A 16225-nucleotide genomic window follows, 5' to 3' on the forward strand; every position below is an offset into this window, starting at 1 on the left:
ACTTTCAACAGTTTTAGCTATTCTAAAGGTAGTACATAAGATAATACAAATAGCAACATCTCTCCCCTGAAAATCTTTTTTAAATTCTATAGACAGCAAAATTCCATTATTATAAATGATTTGGAGTATGAAGATAAGATCTCCTTGCAACAGACTTAATCTAAGACTTGGATAGTCTGTACTTCATTGCATGGAGGAAAAAACATTTGCCCTAAAAACATAACCTAATATGTGGACTACTGAGGCATTCGATAATGAGATTTTACTTTATTATTCAATTTTTCCTCATGGCTTGTTTCTCAGGAATAAAGGAGAAATGAGAAAATCGTATCACAAGACTAATAAAACTGAAGTCCAGGGACATAAGCTGACCTGGCAGAGGCTGCACAGGACCCAGGACTGGGAGAAGCTTTCTACCCTCCGGCTGGCCAGGGTGGCACAGCTGGGCAGCCCAGGAGAAGAACAGCGCGCACAGCCATGTACTTTAAAGCTACAAGCCTGGCTCAAAGCTCAGCTCTACCAGAAATGTGTGGTCTTCAGTAGATTATTCTTTTAATCTCCTAGAACCTCATTTTCCTTGTCTGTATTTCTATTGTTCATATTATTTCCTAGCAGAAATACTCCTGTATGGTATTCTTAGTACTTCCTTGTAACAAAAAAGCACAGGGCAAATGCAGAGATTTTCAGTGTTGGTACAGGCGCTCCTACACACCTAGTGGCTGTCCACAGTGCCAGGACAGGGCTTTGTCCCCGTGTCACCCACTTGCCCACCCTCGCCCTGCGGCACACATACTCCCATTCCATGCTGGGAGGCCCTGCCAGCAGCCCTTCTTCAACTCCAAAGTGAGGCTACAAACAGCCATTGGTTGGGTAGAGGGAAGAGAACAAGACACCTGGGTTCAAATCTCAACTCTGCTGCTTAGTAGCTAAAGGTCTTCAGTTCAATTACCTTAGACTTGAGGGGGCTCAAATATCTTGTCTATACAAATGAGGATAAGTCCCCTTTGATGGGTCATTGAATGTGTTTAATAAAGTAACACACATGAAAGCACTGGACACAAAGTAAGTTCTCAGGAGAACTGGATCTCTTTCACACTTCAAGAAATGTGGCAAGAAGGTTATCAGGGTTCTGGGGAGCAGGGGCTGGTTCTCAGGTCTAAGTCTCATTTCTAGACTATAAGTTCTACACAACTCATTCATTCATACAAACCAGGAGTCCTCTACAAACTTAACAACAGGTAGAGGCAAGATTAGTTTTTAAGGGGCTCAGAGAAAGAGAGAGCAGTGTATAACAAAATATTTAACCAAAGACTATTTCAGATGACTTTGACTATCACATTTCAGCTCAATCTTTCCCCAAAAATTTAATTTTGAATTTCTGAAAGGACTGCCTGTCACATACCACTAAAATTAAGTTTTCTCCTCTAAAGTAATGACTGCTGCTGCTGCTAAGTCGCTTCAGTCGTGTCCGACTCTGTGCGACCCCGTAGACGGCAGCCCACCAGGCTCCCCCATCCCTGGGATTCTCCAGGCAAGAACACTGGAGTGGGTTGCCATTTCCTTCTCCAATGCATGAAAGTGAAAAGGGAAAGTGATGTCGCTCAGTCGTGTCTGACTCCTAGCGACTCCATGGACTGCAGCCCACCAGGCTCCTCTGTCCATGGGATTTTCCAGGCAAGAGTAATGGAGTGGGGTGCGTTTTTCTTAAAGATGTTGGAATCTCCTTGGTATTCTGCAAGCGCTAAGATGCAAAAGAGAAAGTAAAGACTAGAACTCTGTCTTTCTCTATCATACACTCCTACACACACATACTCCACTGTGAACACATGTAGAGTTATACACACAGACAACCACACTCACACACCACAGCCACTGGTTATGCCATTCACTACCTCCCATGCTCTAAAAACCTACAGGGTAAAGTAAGGAGCTTTCTGTTTCCAGAACTCTTCCTTCCTTCCAGGTTGCCTCCAGCACATCTCAAAATAAAGGAACAGGCATATGATGTTTTTTAAGGATTGGCTGTTATTACTTTTGACAATTAACAGTCATGTACTGGTGACCACCTAGTAGTCAGAGACCCATCCCTGCCTAAGCCTGGCTCTGGATAGTGGGATGAAACATCCTCCTTCCAGGAATTGCATAATGTTAGTGCTTCCTACAGAGTCGGACACGACTGAAGTGACTTAGCAGTGCTTCCTACATACAGACATTGAGACTCGAATTTCATTAAGATTTACTAGGCAGTTAACACCAGCCACAAAATTAGAACAGATTTAGCAGAGCTTCCAATTTGCAAAGGTTACCTTTAATTACTTTTGTGGAAGAAATTATATTTAATATGCAAAATCCAATAACTTCCTAATAATAATTCCCAGAGCAACAGCATTTGCATTTCAATAAATTTGAAAAATTAGGTATGTAAATTTGTGGAAACCAGCTACAGTGTATGTTAAACAGCATAATTACAAATTTAACATTGTGAATATTAAGATAGATGCTTTTTCACTAGCTTCATTTCAGTGACAAAGAGACAGGTTTACACATTCACTCTATAACCCTTGAAATGTGTTAAGTTCCAATGGGAAGAACAGCCCAAATACTGACTATGAGCTGTTTTCCTTAATAAAAAAGTAAATACTCTCTCCTTAAATTCCTGTAATTATATCACTATCTAGGGGAAAACCTTGATAACTTAAAGTTTAAATTTTTAGATTTCAATAAACACTTTCTTACAGATACCCAGAACATCTATAATAATACTTAAGTGTTAAGTCAGCAAATGAGGAAACATCCAAGTGAATATATAAAGATTAATGCACTGAACATTTAATATTAATCACTCCTTTACTGATTATCCCTGGTTTCAAAGCAAGATAAACAAAAGTGGTTCATAAAAGAAAGGAACTAAAATCTGACATATTATTATCTTGCAAACACTTGACCTGGTTTGATTTTTAAGTCTCCTAAGTAAGCATTTCACTTGGAGATGTCTCAAATGGACTGACAGAACAGTGTCCTGCCTCCCAAGTCCCATTTCTGCATGCTGCTTGGGTTTTATAGGGCCTGGGACCGTCTCACTGCCTGAATAATACTGTAGCTCTCTGAAGGCAGAGGTGTTAGTTGCTCAGTCGTGTTCGACTCTTTGCGACCCCATGGACTGTATGTAGCCCGCCAGTCTACAGTCTCTGTCCATGGGATTCTCCAAGCAAGAATACTGGAGTGGGTTGCCATGCCGTCCTCCAGGGGTTCTTCCCAACCCAGGTATGGAACCCAGGTCTCCCACATTGCAGGCAGATTCTTTATGTCTGAGCCACTAGGGAAGCCGAAGGTAAAGGTGGTGAAATCTTATTCTTTCTATCTCTGGGCACCTATTACCCTGCCTTCGACATCACAGGCTCTCTAGTTAACAGAATGAACTGAAACAAAACAAATTATTTTTCAAAACATAGAAACTTTCCATTTTCACAAGCACCTGCCTGGCTGCTTGACAATCAGGCTTTCCCCACAACATGCAACAGTCTGACTAACCGGTAAAGACACAGGCTCTGTCTGGAGTTAGACTGCCAGATAGTGGGCCCAACACAAACACTTCCTGGCTGGTTTCTCTGAGAAGTGACTTGTCTCTGAGCCTCAGTTTCCTCACATAGTATGAGGATAACATCAATAAGACTGTAATGATTAAAGAAGCAATAAATGGGACACATTTAGCACAATATATGGCACTTGGTACAAGTATAAAGTTACCATATATTTGCTAGCATTACTATATTGTAGGCATTATACTACAGAAAACATTTGACCCATGATATTACAACACTCAACTGAATATCCTAAGAATACCAATAAACTACTATTCAGAATATCTATTTTGTTTCATAATCACAACATAATTGGAAATAACTGATAATTGGACCAAAATGAATTTCTGAAGATAGTAAGCTCTACTACATTCTAAAAACTCTATACTTAATCAAGCTAATGTACTCTTTAAACATCATTAAACCTAGAAAATCATTTTTTGTCAAGAAAGTTTAATAAACTGTTATTGCCTATCAAAATCACTGGCATTGTGAAAAAAATCAGAAAAAAATCAGATTACAAACTTTAATATGCATGCATGCATCTGGATGGTTAGATTAAATATGCATTCATACACACATCCACACACCCCAGAGGAAAAGAATGCCATTTACCTATACCGGTGCTTATAACTCATGGATCCAAACTTGCTCAGTTTTCTTGACAACGAATTTGATTCATTTTCTGGCATTCTAATGAATTTGTAAAAGAAAATTAGAAAAAGACTTACAAATATACTTATGTAACATGAGCAAAAACTACGTAGAAATATATTAATAGTGCAATACTGCTTAACACATAGCTGAAATATTTTACTCAGTCTACATATTGGCAAAAAATAATAATTGATTATTTTAAAGCTAATACTTAAAACAACAACCACATTCTAGTATTTTATACAAGTATGATATCAAAATACTCATACTTCCTGAAGACTATTAAATATATCATCACCCTTACAAGGAAGCTTTTGTTGTGAATAAATTTAATTTCTCTACTTAAATTCTCTTGGAAGCCTTGTCACTATGTTGATTAACCCCAGCCAAGGTTGTCATGGCAGTCGATCATATCTAATGCCATGGTTCACCCCTCTTTGTACTTTCCACTCTGTGGTACATTCAACACACAGCTCCAAGTGGAGTTTCTTGGCCCCGCCCCACTGATGGAGAGGTACTGTCTCAGACATTTTGGGCTACATCCCTTTCTGAACACAAACTCCTCCAAAGATGTGGATCATTTTATAACACTACTCCTCTAGCATCATACTATTTGGAAAAAATGTTCAGTGTAAATCAAAAAGGAAAAAGGGGAAGGATTAATCTAGTTTTAAATCTGAAAACCAAAAATAGTTTAATGTATAATATTACCTGATAAAATTTAATCTTTACACCATAAGAATGTGAAACAAACAGTGCCCACACGACCCAACGGTCAGTTCTCTGCCTGCATCCCTGCGACCTCCCAGGAGCACACAATGCAGATGCCAGCTCCTCACTCATCACAGCATCTGCCTCCCTTACTTCCCATTCCCCACGCTCCTGTCCTCTAAACGCTGGGAGGGTCCCACAGCGCAGTCCCTTTCCTCTCTTTACTGTTTACATAGGCGACTGTCTGCCTACTGTCTGCCTTATTACCTACAAAATTTACATGACCAACCTTGGTCTTTTCTGTAAGTTTTGCATACCCAGCCACCCATTCCATATTCCCAGGTTAGGCATTTTAATTTTAGTGTGTCCACAGCAGAACACTTAACTCCCAGCAATACCAAAGCTATACTTTTACATAAACCTAAAAAGCAATCATCCTTGATCCTTTCTTATAGTATGACAAAAAAAAAAAAAAATCTACATGCATGTGCATGTAAAAAAGTTAATACAAGAGAAACACTTCTAAATTTCTTCTAAGAATAGAATTCTTGTTATAAAAGCAAACACAATTTTCATTTATTAGGCAAAGGAACATACCTAAAAAATGTATGATATTCTACACTACATTTCCAAAGGTGCTTGCAAGCAGTTTTACTTCGAGCTTCAAAAAAGAATGAGGTTTCACTGCACTAAGAGAGAAAAAAATGTGAGATTATAAATTACAAACCATAAGATTTTTCAGATGACACCCACCTTCTAGGTACCAAAAATTCAAGTAAGCAGAGAAATCATTGTTAACACATTTAAAAAAAAAAAAAGAAGAACAATTATCTCTTGATAGAATTACAAAATGTAAGTTCCATGTAAATTTTAACACCATCACCTCTACTACCTTTTTCTACATCACCCCATGACTGCAAATAACCACAGTGATGGCGCGGAAGCACTGAAAACTCTTCTGCCAACCATGTGCACCAGAACAGGAAAAATACTGACCACGTGGAAATCAATGCCCCCCAGAAGAGAAGACACTCATAAATCCAGTTCTTAACTGTGTTTTTTTCAGGGATGTACAGGCCACACTTATATGAAAGAATCTCAAGAGGGGCTGCTAGGAGGGACAACACCATTGCAGCAGTGTAATCTGGGCAAGTTACTGAGTTTCTCCATTCTGCATCAAGTTATTGGGTGAAAGAAATTAAATGACATGACAGATGTAAAGTGCCATATACTAGGTATGCAATTAATTTTCACAATTATTTTAATCTGGTAGTTCCTTATCTATTTTATACATATACAATATCTATTTTATACTTATATAGTTTAATACAAAAGAAACAGAGGCAATATTAGATGTAATTTGAATTATACAGGAAAAGATACTATTTTTTAAAGTGACTTAATAGAAAACCAAGCAAAATACAGTATCCATACAAAAATAATAATAAACCACAAGCTCTGTGAAGTTACATAATTGCTAATTTAGTTTCAAATAAAAATCAAACTCAAGTCACAAATGCAGAAATGCCTGTGGAATAAGGTTTCCATGGATTCATAAACACAAAATTGTCAATGCAGAGGAATAATTGAAATGATTCCTCCCCCTTCACACATCCTTTTAGCAAGGACAGAACATTTATATGCAGGAAATTTCTCCCAAGTCCATCTAGAATGAGGCTGCCCAATTTAGGAGTTTATTTGCAAAATGAAATGGTGTGATGGAAACAGAGCCAATATACGCATTTTACACAGCAGACAACCTGTAATTCCAAACTTCGTGAGGTGGAGGAAGGAACTTGGGCAAGTCTAGGCTTCTGAGCTGGGTGCAGCAAAGTACTAAAATATAGCAAGTGGAAAAAACTGGGGATCTGGATGGCAGAGGAATGGACAATAGCTCACACTATTTTGATTTTGAGGCGCCCATAGAATTGGGAACTCCACACACCTAGTGGGCCGGTAAATATGCAAGGGCAGGGTGAGGGGAGAGGTCGTGTCTGCTGGTATAGGTGATTTTACCCAAGAATCTAAAACAGTTTGCTCAGGGAGAGAGCACAGATAATGATGGGATCACAGTGAAGATGTTCACGAAGGAGGAGTGAGAAAGGTCAACATGGACCAGAAGGCAATGGTGTCAGAGAGGTTGGGGGATAGGGCAGGTCTCAAGTGACCCAGAAAGGTCACAGGGCTTGAAAAGAGGTCACTGCATTTCATGGGGAGAGATCTTCAGTGGCTTTCATGAAAGGGGCAAGGATTTAAAAAGTAGGGATGAGTAAGAAAAGGAAATGAATTCAGAATGTGTCTTCCTCAAAAGCAAAAGAAACCAGGGGGGAGCAGAGGAAGAAGGGGCACAGAGGAAATCACAGAAGATCCTTGGAGGCAGGAGGGAGACCAAGCATCCTGTCAGGAGATGGGGATGCTTAGAGGGGAATTGTTCTTCTTTCACGTTTCCTTTTTAAATACATACACGTGGTAAAAACACCAAAAGTTACCAAAGTGGTCACACAATGAGAACTAAACCTCCCTCTCATCACTGTCTCCAATTCCCCTCCCCAGAGGCAACCACTATTAAGAGTTTCTTATATAACATGCCGGTGTTTTGAGGTCACTGGATTATCCAATATATAATGCACAGGTCATTAATTTTAAGAAAATGTGTTTCTGGCTGTTTATCAGGATAAATAAGATAAAGTCAGTGCACGGGACCTCCCTGGTGGTCCAGTGGGTAAGACTCTGTGCTTCCACTGCAGGAGGTACGGGTGCTATCCCCGGCTGGGGAAGTAAGATGCAGCATGTCTTCTCAAAAAAAAAAAAAAATAGCCAGTATAAGACAGGTTCCCCCTGGTGGTTTAGTCACTAAGTTGTGCCCAACTCTTGCAACACTGTGGACTGTAGCCTGCCAGGCTCCTCAGTCTATGGGTTTCTCCAGGCAAGAATACTGGAGTGGGTTGCCATTTCCTTCTCCAGGCCATCTTCCCCACCCAGGAGTCGAACTCAGGTCTCCTGCATTGCAGGTGGATTCTTTTCCAGCTGAGCTATCAGGGAAGCCCCAGGCTCCTCCTCCCCTGCCCCAACTACCACCTTTCTCAATACATCTCTCTGTCAGCAACTGAAGCACGAAGTGTTTCAGGTAGGACCACATGCTGGGCATTGTCACTGACAAGAAATGGTGGCTGCTGATGACTACTCTGTGACAGAGACACCATCATGTTTTATCAAGAACATCCAAAAATAAGGTGTGATTTAATTACATATATTACCTAGGTTTCCAAAAATGCAGGAGAAAAAAAAAAAAAAAACATTTAAACTTGAAAATAAAGTTCAGTTCAGTTCAGTGGCTCAGTCGTGTCCGACTCTTTGCGACCCCATCAAACGCAGAGCGCTAGGCCTCCCTGTCCATCACCAACTCCCGGTGTTCCCTCAGACTCACGTCCATCGAGTCAGTGATGCCATCCAGCCATCTCATCCTCTGTCGTCCCCTTCTCCTCCTGCCCCCAATCCCTCGCAACATCAGAGTCTTTTCCAATGAGTCAACTCTTCGCATGAGGTGGCCAAAGTACTGGAGTTTCAGCTTTAGCATCATTCCTTCCAAAGAACATGGAGGGCTGATCTCTTTTAGAATGGATTGGTTGGATCTCCTTGCAGTCCAAGGGACTCTCAAGAATCTTCTCCAACACCACAGTTCAAAACCATCAATTCTTCAGCAGTCAGCTTTCTTCACAGTCCAACTCTCACATCCATACATGATCACTGGAAAAACCATAGCCTTGACTAGATGGACCTTTGTTGGCAAAGTCATGTCCCTGCTTTTGAATATGCTATCTAGGTTGGTCATAATGTTTCTTCCAAGGAGTAAGCGTCTTTTAATTTCATGGCTGCAGTCACCATCTGTAGTGATTTTGAAGCCCAAAAAGATAAAGTCTGACACTGTTTCCACTGTTTCCCCATCTATTTCCCATGAAGTGATGAGACCAGATGCAATGATCTTCATTTTTCTGAATGTTGAGCTTTAAGGCAACTATTTTACTCTCCTCTTTCACTTTAATCAAGAGGCTTTTGAGTTCCTCTTGACTTTCTGCCACAAGGGTGGTGTCATCTGCATATCTGAGGTTATTGATATTTCTCCTGGCAATCTTGATTCCAGCTTGTGCTTCTTCCAGCCCAGGGTTTCTCATGATGTACTCTGCATATAAGTTAAATAAGCAGGGTGACAGTATACAGCCTTTTCCTATTTGGAAAGGAGACAGTATATGTACTCCTTTTCCTATTTGGAACCAGTCTGTTGTTCTATGTCCAGTTCTAACTGTTGCTTCCTGACCTGCATACAGATTTCTCAAGAGGCAGGTCTGGTGGTCTGGTATTCCCATCTTTTGAAGAATTTTCCACAGTTTATTGTGATCCACACAGTCAAAGGCTTTGGCATAGTCAATAAAGAAGAAATGTTTTTCTGGAACGCTCTTCCTTTTGCGATGATCCAGCGGATGGTGGTAATTTGATCTGTGGTTCCTCTGCCTTTTCTAAAACCAGCTTAAACATCTGGAAGTTAACGGTTCACATGTTGCTGAAGCCTGGCTTGGAGAATTTTGAGGATTACATTACTAGCGTGTGAGATGAGTGCAATTATGCGGTCGTTTGAGCATTCTTTGGCATTGCCTTTCTTTGGGATTGGAATGAAAACTGACCTTTTCCAGTCCTGTGGCCACTGCTGAGTTTTCCAACTTTGCTGGCATATTGAGTGCAGCACTTTTACAGCATCATCTTTCAGGATTTGAAAGAGCTCAACTGGAATTCCATCAGCTCCACTAGCTTTGTTCGTAGTGATGCTTTCTAAGGCCCACTTGACTTCACATTCCAGGATGTCTGGTTGTAGGTCACTGATCACACCATCGTGATTATCTTGGTTGTGAAGATCTTTTTTGTACAGTTCTTCTGTGTATTCTTGCCATCTCTTCTTAATATCTTCTGCTTCTGTTAGGTCCATACCACTTCTGTCCTTTATCGAGCCCATCTTTGCATGAAATGTTCCCTTGGTATCTCTAATTTTTTGAAGAGACCTCTAGTCTTTCCCATTCTGTTGTTTTCCTCTATTTCTTTGCATTGATCGCTGAGGAAGGCTTTCTTATCTCTCCTTGCTATTCTTTGGAACTCTGCATTCAGATGCTTATATCTTTCCTTTTCTTCTTTGCTTTTCGCTTCTCTTCTTTTCACAGCTATTTGTAAGGCCTCCCCAGACAGCCATTTTGCTTTTTTGCATTTCTTTTCCATGGGGATGGTCTTCATCCCTGTCTCCTGTACAATGTCACGAACCTCATTCCATAGTTCATCAGGCACTCTATCTATCAGATCTAGGCCCTTAAATCTATTTCTCACTTCCACTGTATAGTCATAAGGCATTTGATTTAGGTCATACCTGAATGGTCTAGTGGTTTTCCCTATTTTCTTGAATTTAAGTCTGAATTTGGCAATAAGGAGTTCATGGTCTGAGCCACAGTCAGCTCCTTTGCTGACTGTATACAGCTTCTCCATCTTTGGCTTCAAAGAATATAATCAATCTGATTTCGGTGTTGACCATCTGGTGATGTCCATGTGTAGAGTCTTCTCTTGTGTTGTTGGTAGAGGGTGTTTGCTATGACCAGTGCATTCTCTTGGCAAAATTCTATTAGCCTTTGCCCTGCTTCATTCCGTATTCCAAGGCCAAATTTGCCTGTTACTCCAGGTGTTTCTTGACTTTCTACTTTTGCATTACAGTCCCCTATAATGAACAGGACATCTTTTTTGGGTGTTAGTTCTAAAAGGTCTTGTAGGTCTTCATAGAACCGTTCAACTTCAGCTTCTTCAGCGTTACTGGTTGTGGCATAGACTTGGATTACTGTGATATTGAATGGTTTGCCTTGGAAACGAACAGAGATCATTCTGTCATTTTTGAGATTGCATCCAAGTACTGCATTTCGGACTCTTTTGTTGACCGTGATGGCTACTCCATTTCTTCTAAGGTATTCCTGCCCACAGTAGTAGATATAATGGTCATCTGAGTTAAATTCACCCATTCCAGTCCATTTTAGTTTGCTGATTCCTAGAATGCTGACATTCACTCTTGCCATCTCCTGTCTGACCACTTCCGATTTGCCTTGATTCATGGACCTAACATTCCAGGTTCCTATGCAATATTGCTCTTTACAGCATCGGACCTTGCTTCTGTCACCAGCCACATCCACAGCCAGGTATTGTTTTTGCTTTGGCTCCATCCCTTCATTCTTTCTGGAGTTATTTCTCCACCTATCTCCAGTAGCATATTGGGCACTTACTGACCTGGGGAGTTCCTCTTTCAGTATCAAGGCAAAAATACTGAAGTGGTTTGCCATTCCCTTCTCCAGTGGACCACATTCTGTCAGTACACATTCCTTGGGTACAAATTTATTAAAGGAACAAAAGAGTTTCCCACAGGCCCCCTAATTACTTCTGCACCATGCAATGACAAGTATAAACTCATTCCCCCATTCATACAGGGCTTTAACACCAGCTGCCTGGATTTTGTCCCACTGTAGCAGAATGATCCAAATACTAAAAGGTGAGTTGATATAAATAAATTAAAAAAAAAAAAGCCAGGTATTCTGAATAAATTCTATATATTTTTGCCACTTAAAGTAACTGCTGACATGAATGTAACTGACATGATATTTAAATATCTTTCCTTCCCTTGTGGCTCAGCTAGTAAAGAATCTGCCTACAATGTGGGAAACCTGGGTTCGATTCCTGTCTGGGTTGGGAAGATCTCCTGGAGAAGGGAAAGCCTACCTACTCCAGTATTCTAGCCTGTAGTATTCCATGGACTGTATAGTCCATGAGGTCACAAAGAGTCGGACACGACTGAGTGACTTTCACTTCTTTAGTGACTTCCCTGGTGGCTCAGACGGTAAAGCGTCTACCTGCAATGCGGGAGACCCAGGTTCGATCCCTGGGTCAGGAAGATCCCGTGGAGAAGGAAATGGCAACCTACTCCAGTACTCTTGCCTGGAAAAATCCATGAACAGAGGAGCCTTGTAGGCTACAGTCCATGGGGTCACAAAGAGTCGGACACGACTGAGCGACTTCACTCACTCACTACCTGCTAAACCTTTTCCAAAAGGACATGGACAATTAGCACCTTTCCATTAGTTTATACAAACGCAAGTAGCTGCTTAACTTCGGAAGTTCATTCCAACCAATTGCTAAAATACTTTATCCAAGAATCCAATGCATGCTTTTGGCAAAATTTTTCAAATTCCTTCATAACTTCAGCCATTTCATGCCAGAAGAAAAACTATGGTCTCAATCTACTTTTTTTTATTTTATAAACAGACCAAGCTTAAGTCACCTCTAACTCAGATAACACATGATGGTTCATCATACTGTGGATCTCTAAGTAAACGGGGCTCAAAATCCCAATCCCATCATTTGTAACAATTCAGGACCCAGATGAAATGGATGAATTCCCAACCTAACTCCCTTTGTTTTTCTCACTCTTTTCCCATCTCTGCTGGCTGTTTCACTTTGCAGCTTTGAGAAATCAATCTGTTTTGAGCCTGACTTCTCTGAAGGGCCTTGAGTTTACTGACAGGGTCATGGAGGTGCTTACGCTGCAAGACGCTCCGCAGTTACCTCTCCCTGGGCTCCAGCTTCACTGCCTCTCCCATGCCCAACAGCCTCGCCGCACAAAGCCCTACTCTAGCTGGTCCCTCGCTCCTGCCTTGGGAAGCAACCACAACTGGACAGTTTGCCTTCCCCAGCTTCCCTAGAACTGCCGGGGATAAACATCTTCTCAATCCTGTCATTACATATTCATCCCATCTCCAAGGTCAATTGAAGTAACCTAAGGGACACTGCAAAGGTCAAATACTTAAAAGAGATTAGTACTTCTAACAATGGTAAAATGCAATCATTACATAAATATTGGAAAGGCCTACAGCAGAGAGGTTCCTTATCAATGATCCACAGAGACAGAAGAGAGACTAAAAAGAAGTGCAAAGATTACAAGACTACAGTATTATGGGATCTTTTTTAAACATTCGATTTCTACAAGATTTATATGTACTTGTCAATTATGAACTTACTTTAGGCACCAGATGAAATAAAAATCAGGGGACTAATAGCAAATGACTGAAAGAACTTAATTACTGATAAAGCAAAGGAAGGCAAATGGTAGAATGGAAAAAACTATTCTTGAACTAAAAGTAAATACCAAAGAAATATCACAAAATTTTAAGTATTTTGAGAAATTTTATCTTTATAAATGGTGAGCCTAAATGTAAAATTAAATTATGTTTGTGTATGTGAGACAGTGGGCACAGTATTTTAATCACTTTCCCCATATCTTCCACTGTTTTCTCACTCCAAGTGCAAAGCCATATAAAGAATTCAACTAAGTTCTGCAATAAAAAAACTATCAATCTTGCTATTAGTTGGAAAGGCAAGTTAGAAGGGAATTTGAAAACACTGAGTAAAATATTATCTTGTTCTTTTAACGTTATCTTGTTTTTTCTTTACAGAGTGCTCTCTAAAAAGTGACTCTTGAACATTAACTTCTCGTGATATTGGCATAAAAAAGAGTTCTATGTTCAAGTAAGTTTGGGAAACACCAGGTTAAATGCTCAGATCTTTTAATGAGCTAATTTTACACTGTGACTCTAGAAGAGCTGCTAAGGTAGCCGGTCTTTCCTTGATTTATATAAGCAAAAAGTTTATTTCTAGAACTTTGGCTTTTATACACTACTTTTATATGTAGTTTATATACTACATATAAACACCCCTACACACACATCAGTTATTTTTAAAATTCTTTTTGAAATGCACATAATATGGTTTGAATTAAAAATCACTGGGCATTTCAACAGAGCACTGCAAGAATAACATTAATTTCCATTCCTACATATATGTTGTATTTTACAATAAAAGAACAAAAACAGCAAAAATATTCCAGAACTCTTTTGTCTGCTATGTGGGTAGTATTTCAAATCATACACTAAACATGAAAAACCTTTTAACCTCTTTTACAAAGAAATTAATTGCTTAATGAATAATTGTTTATAATTCTTTCTAGTTCATAGAAATATATATTAAAGAATTTGAAGGGATGTGTTAGACTGTGTTGCATCTACCCTTTTTCCTTTTCCTCCCAGGAATTTAAAGGAGAAAACAGGAGCCAAAACATTAGAGAATGTTTATATCATGTTTCAGTAAACTTTTTTGAAAACTATTTTGTTGAACTTACTCTTCTTCCTATTTGAAAAAATTCACAGATGCAAATCCAAGATTCCAGATGGCTTGCTTTTTTATTGTTTTTACTCTATCTTTTCTTCATCTTCTCTTTAAAGAAACTGTAGAATTTCCTTAAATGTCAGCATTTCTTTCTTATACTTGCATGTTTCATTTTTTCATGAAAACTAATCCTTATTGCCAGTCTTACAAATGTTTGAAAGACTTTAATAACAAATGTTACTTAAGCTTGTTAAAATGAAGGCATATCTGGTACTATCTACGGATACTCTTAATGTAGAAAATTTTTATAGCAGAATTTAGACATTCTTCCAAACGAATGGCTCACTTAATTATGGAAAAACATACATAGGAAACTCCATGGGCCTGAAAAGACCTGAGCTCCCCTTCCTGCTGTGGCATCAGCTGTTCACCTTTCAAGAACAAGTGCTGCCTGAGCCCTTTCCTGTGCAAAACTTTAAGTGCATGAGGGCAAGATACTTCCAACACAGAGACATGTACCCGGTGCTTGCGACAAGTCCAGCTTTGGACTGGGTTCATTCACAGTACGACCTCACAACCCTGTAAAACAGATATTATCATCCTCCCTTCATAGATAAGAAAAGGGAGTTTCAGTGTTGTTCAGGAAATTGTCCAAAGTTAGAGAAGTGAGAGTTCTGGGCTTACATTATGCTATTTGACCACAAGTTTAGTAGTCCATCATTGAATCTGAAAGACTCCAAGCCAAACTGTCATATGGCCTCAGGATCCAAATGTTACCAATGGAGTCACACGTTTGAACATTTACAGGAAAATACAAATAGTTCAGGTGAAATGCACAATGGCACAGAAACTGCGGGTAAAGGCTGGGGTATGGGAATAAGGCAACACCTAATATTCACACCTGTACTTACCCTCTTAACTGAGCATTCTCACTCCTGAGAACATACCCCAAAGACAGTCCACCAACAATATAAAAATACATATGCACAAAGTTATTGACTGAAGGAAAAATACATAATTGCAAACTATCAAGAACTATCAAATGATCCAGCATAGGAGATTGGTTGAGTAAATGATTTTATAGACACTCAATAAAGAAAATGCAGCTGTACAAGAGAATAAGAAAGCTCTCGATGATCTGATATAGAGATTTCTAGGAGGTATTACTAAACAAAGGAAAAAGCACAAAACCATATACAGGGACTTCCCTGGTGGCCCAGTGGTTAAGAATTCACCATCCAAAGCACGGCACACAGGTTTGATCCCTGGTCAGGGACCTAAGATACCACATGCCAAGAGGCAGCTAAGCCTGGGTGCCACAACTAGAAAGAAACAAAAAAAACCTGTCAATTTTAGTGGTTTGCCAAAGGAATTCTGACACTGCTTGAGATGAAGTTTTAAGACCGAACAAACAAGTAAATGTGTTACTGTCCGGAGCTAAGATTCTCATATGCAAAAAAAGGTTATACAAATATGAAATGAGGAAAAGAAGAGCAAGCCCTGTGGGGCTAGATGGAAATTTGAGGTATGGCATGAATTTACAATTTCTAAAATATGTAGAAATAGCTGTGAAAAGAAGAGAAGTGAGAAGCAAAGGAGAAAAGGAAAGATACAAGCATCTGAATGCAGAGTTCCAAAGAACAACAAGGAGGGATAAGAAAGCCTTCGTCAGTGATCAAAGCAAAGAAATAGAGGAAAACAACAGAATGGGAAAGACTAAGATCTCTTCAAGAAAATTAGAGATACTAAGGGAACATTTCATTCAAAGATGGGCTCGATAAAGGACAGAAGTGGTATGGACCTAACAGAAGCAGAAGATATTAAGAAGAGGTGGCAAGAATACACAGAAGAACTGTACAAAAAAGATCTTCATGACCAAGATAAGCACAATGGTGTGATCACTCACCTAGAGCCAGATATCCTAGAATGTGAAGTCAAGTGGGCCTTAGAAAGCATCACTATGAACAAAGCTAGTGGAGGTGATGGAATTCCAGTTGGGCGATTTCAAATCCTGAAAGATGATGCTGTGAAAGTGCTGCACTCAA

The 16225-nt window shown here is 39.7% G+C and overlaps 1 protein-coding gene across 12 annotated transcripts in view; it reads right to left on the bottom strand.

Annotated features, from left to right (window-relative positions):
* The window catches only part of EPB41L4A (erythrocyte membrane protein band 4.1 like 4A), a 293459-nt gene that overhangs the window by 76444 nt on the left and 200790 nt on the right, over nucleotides 1-16225 (bottom strand). For all 12 annotated transcript variants that reach the window (XM_086323340.1, XM_086323337.1, XM_086323334.1 and 9 more), the window contains 2 exons: nucleotides 5547-5638; nucleotides 4197-4274 (listed from right to left, as the gene is read on the bottom strand). In XM_086323340.1, the coding sequence (XP_086179466.1) occupies nucleotides 4197-4274; nucleotides 5547-5638 (170 nt within the window). The remainder of the gene's footprint in view (nucleotides 1-4196; nucleotides 4275-5546; nucleotides 5639-16225) is intronic.

This window comes from Bos grunniens, chromosome 10, assembly GCF_055505025.1.
Source record: "Bos grunniens cultivar Pamir isolate PY7600 chromosome 10, Bosgru_T2T1.0, whole genome shotgun sequence".
Classification (NCBI taxonomy): Eukaryota; Metazoa; Chordata; class Mammalia; order Artiodactyla; family Bovidae; genus Bos; species Bos grunniens.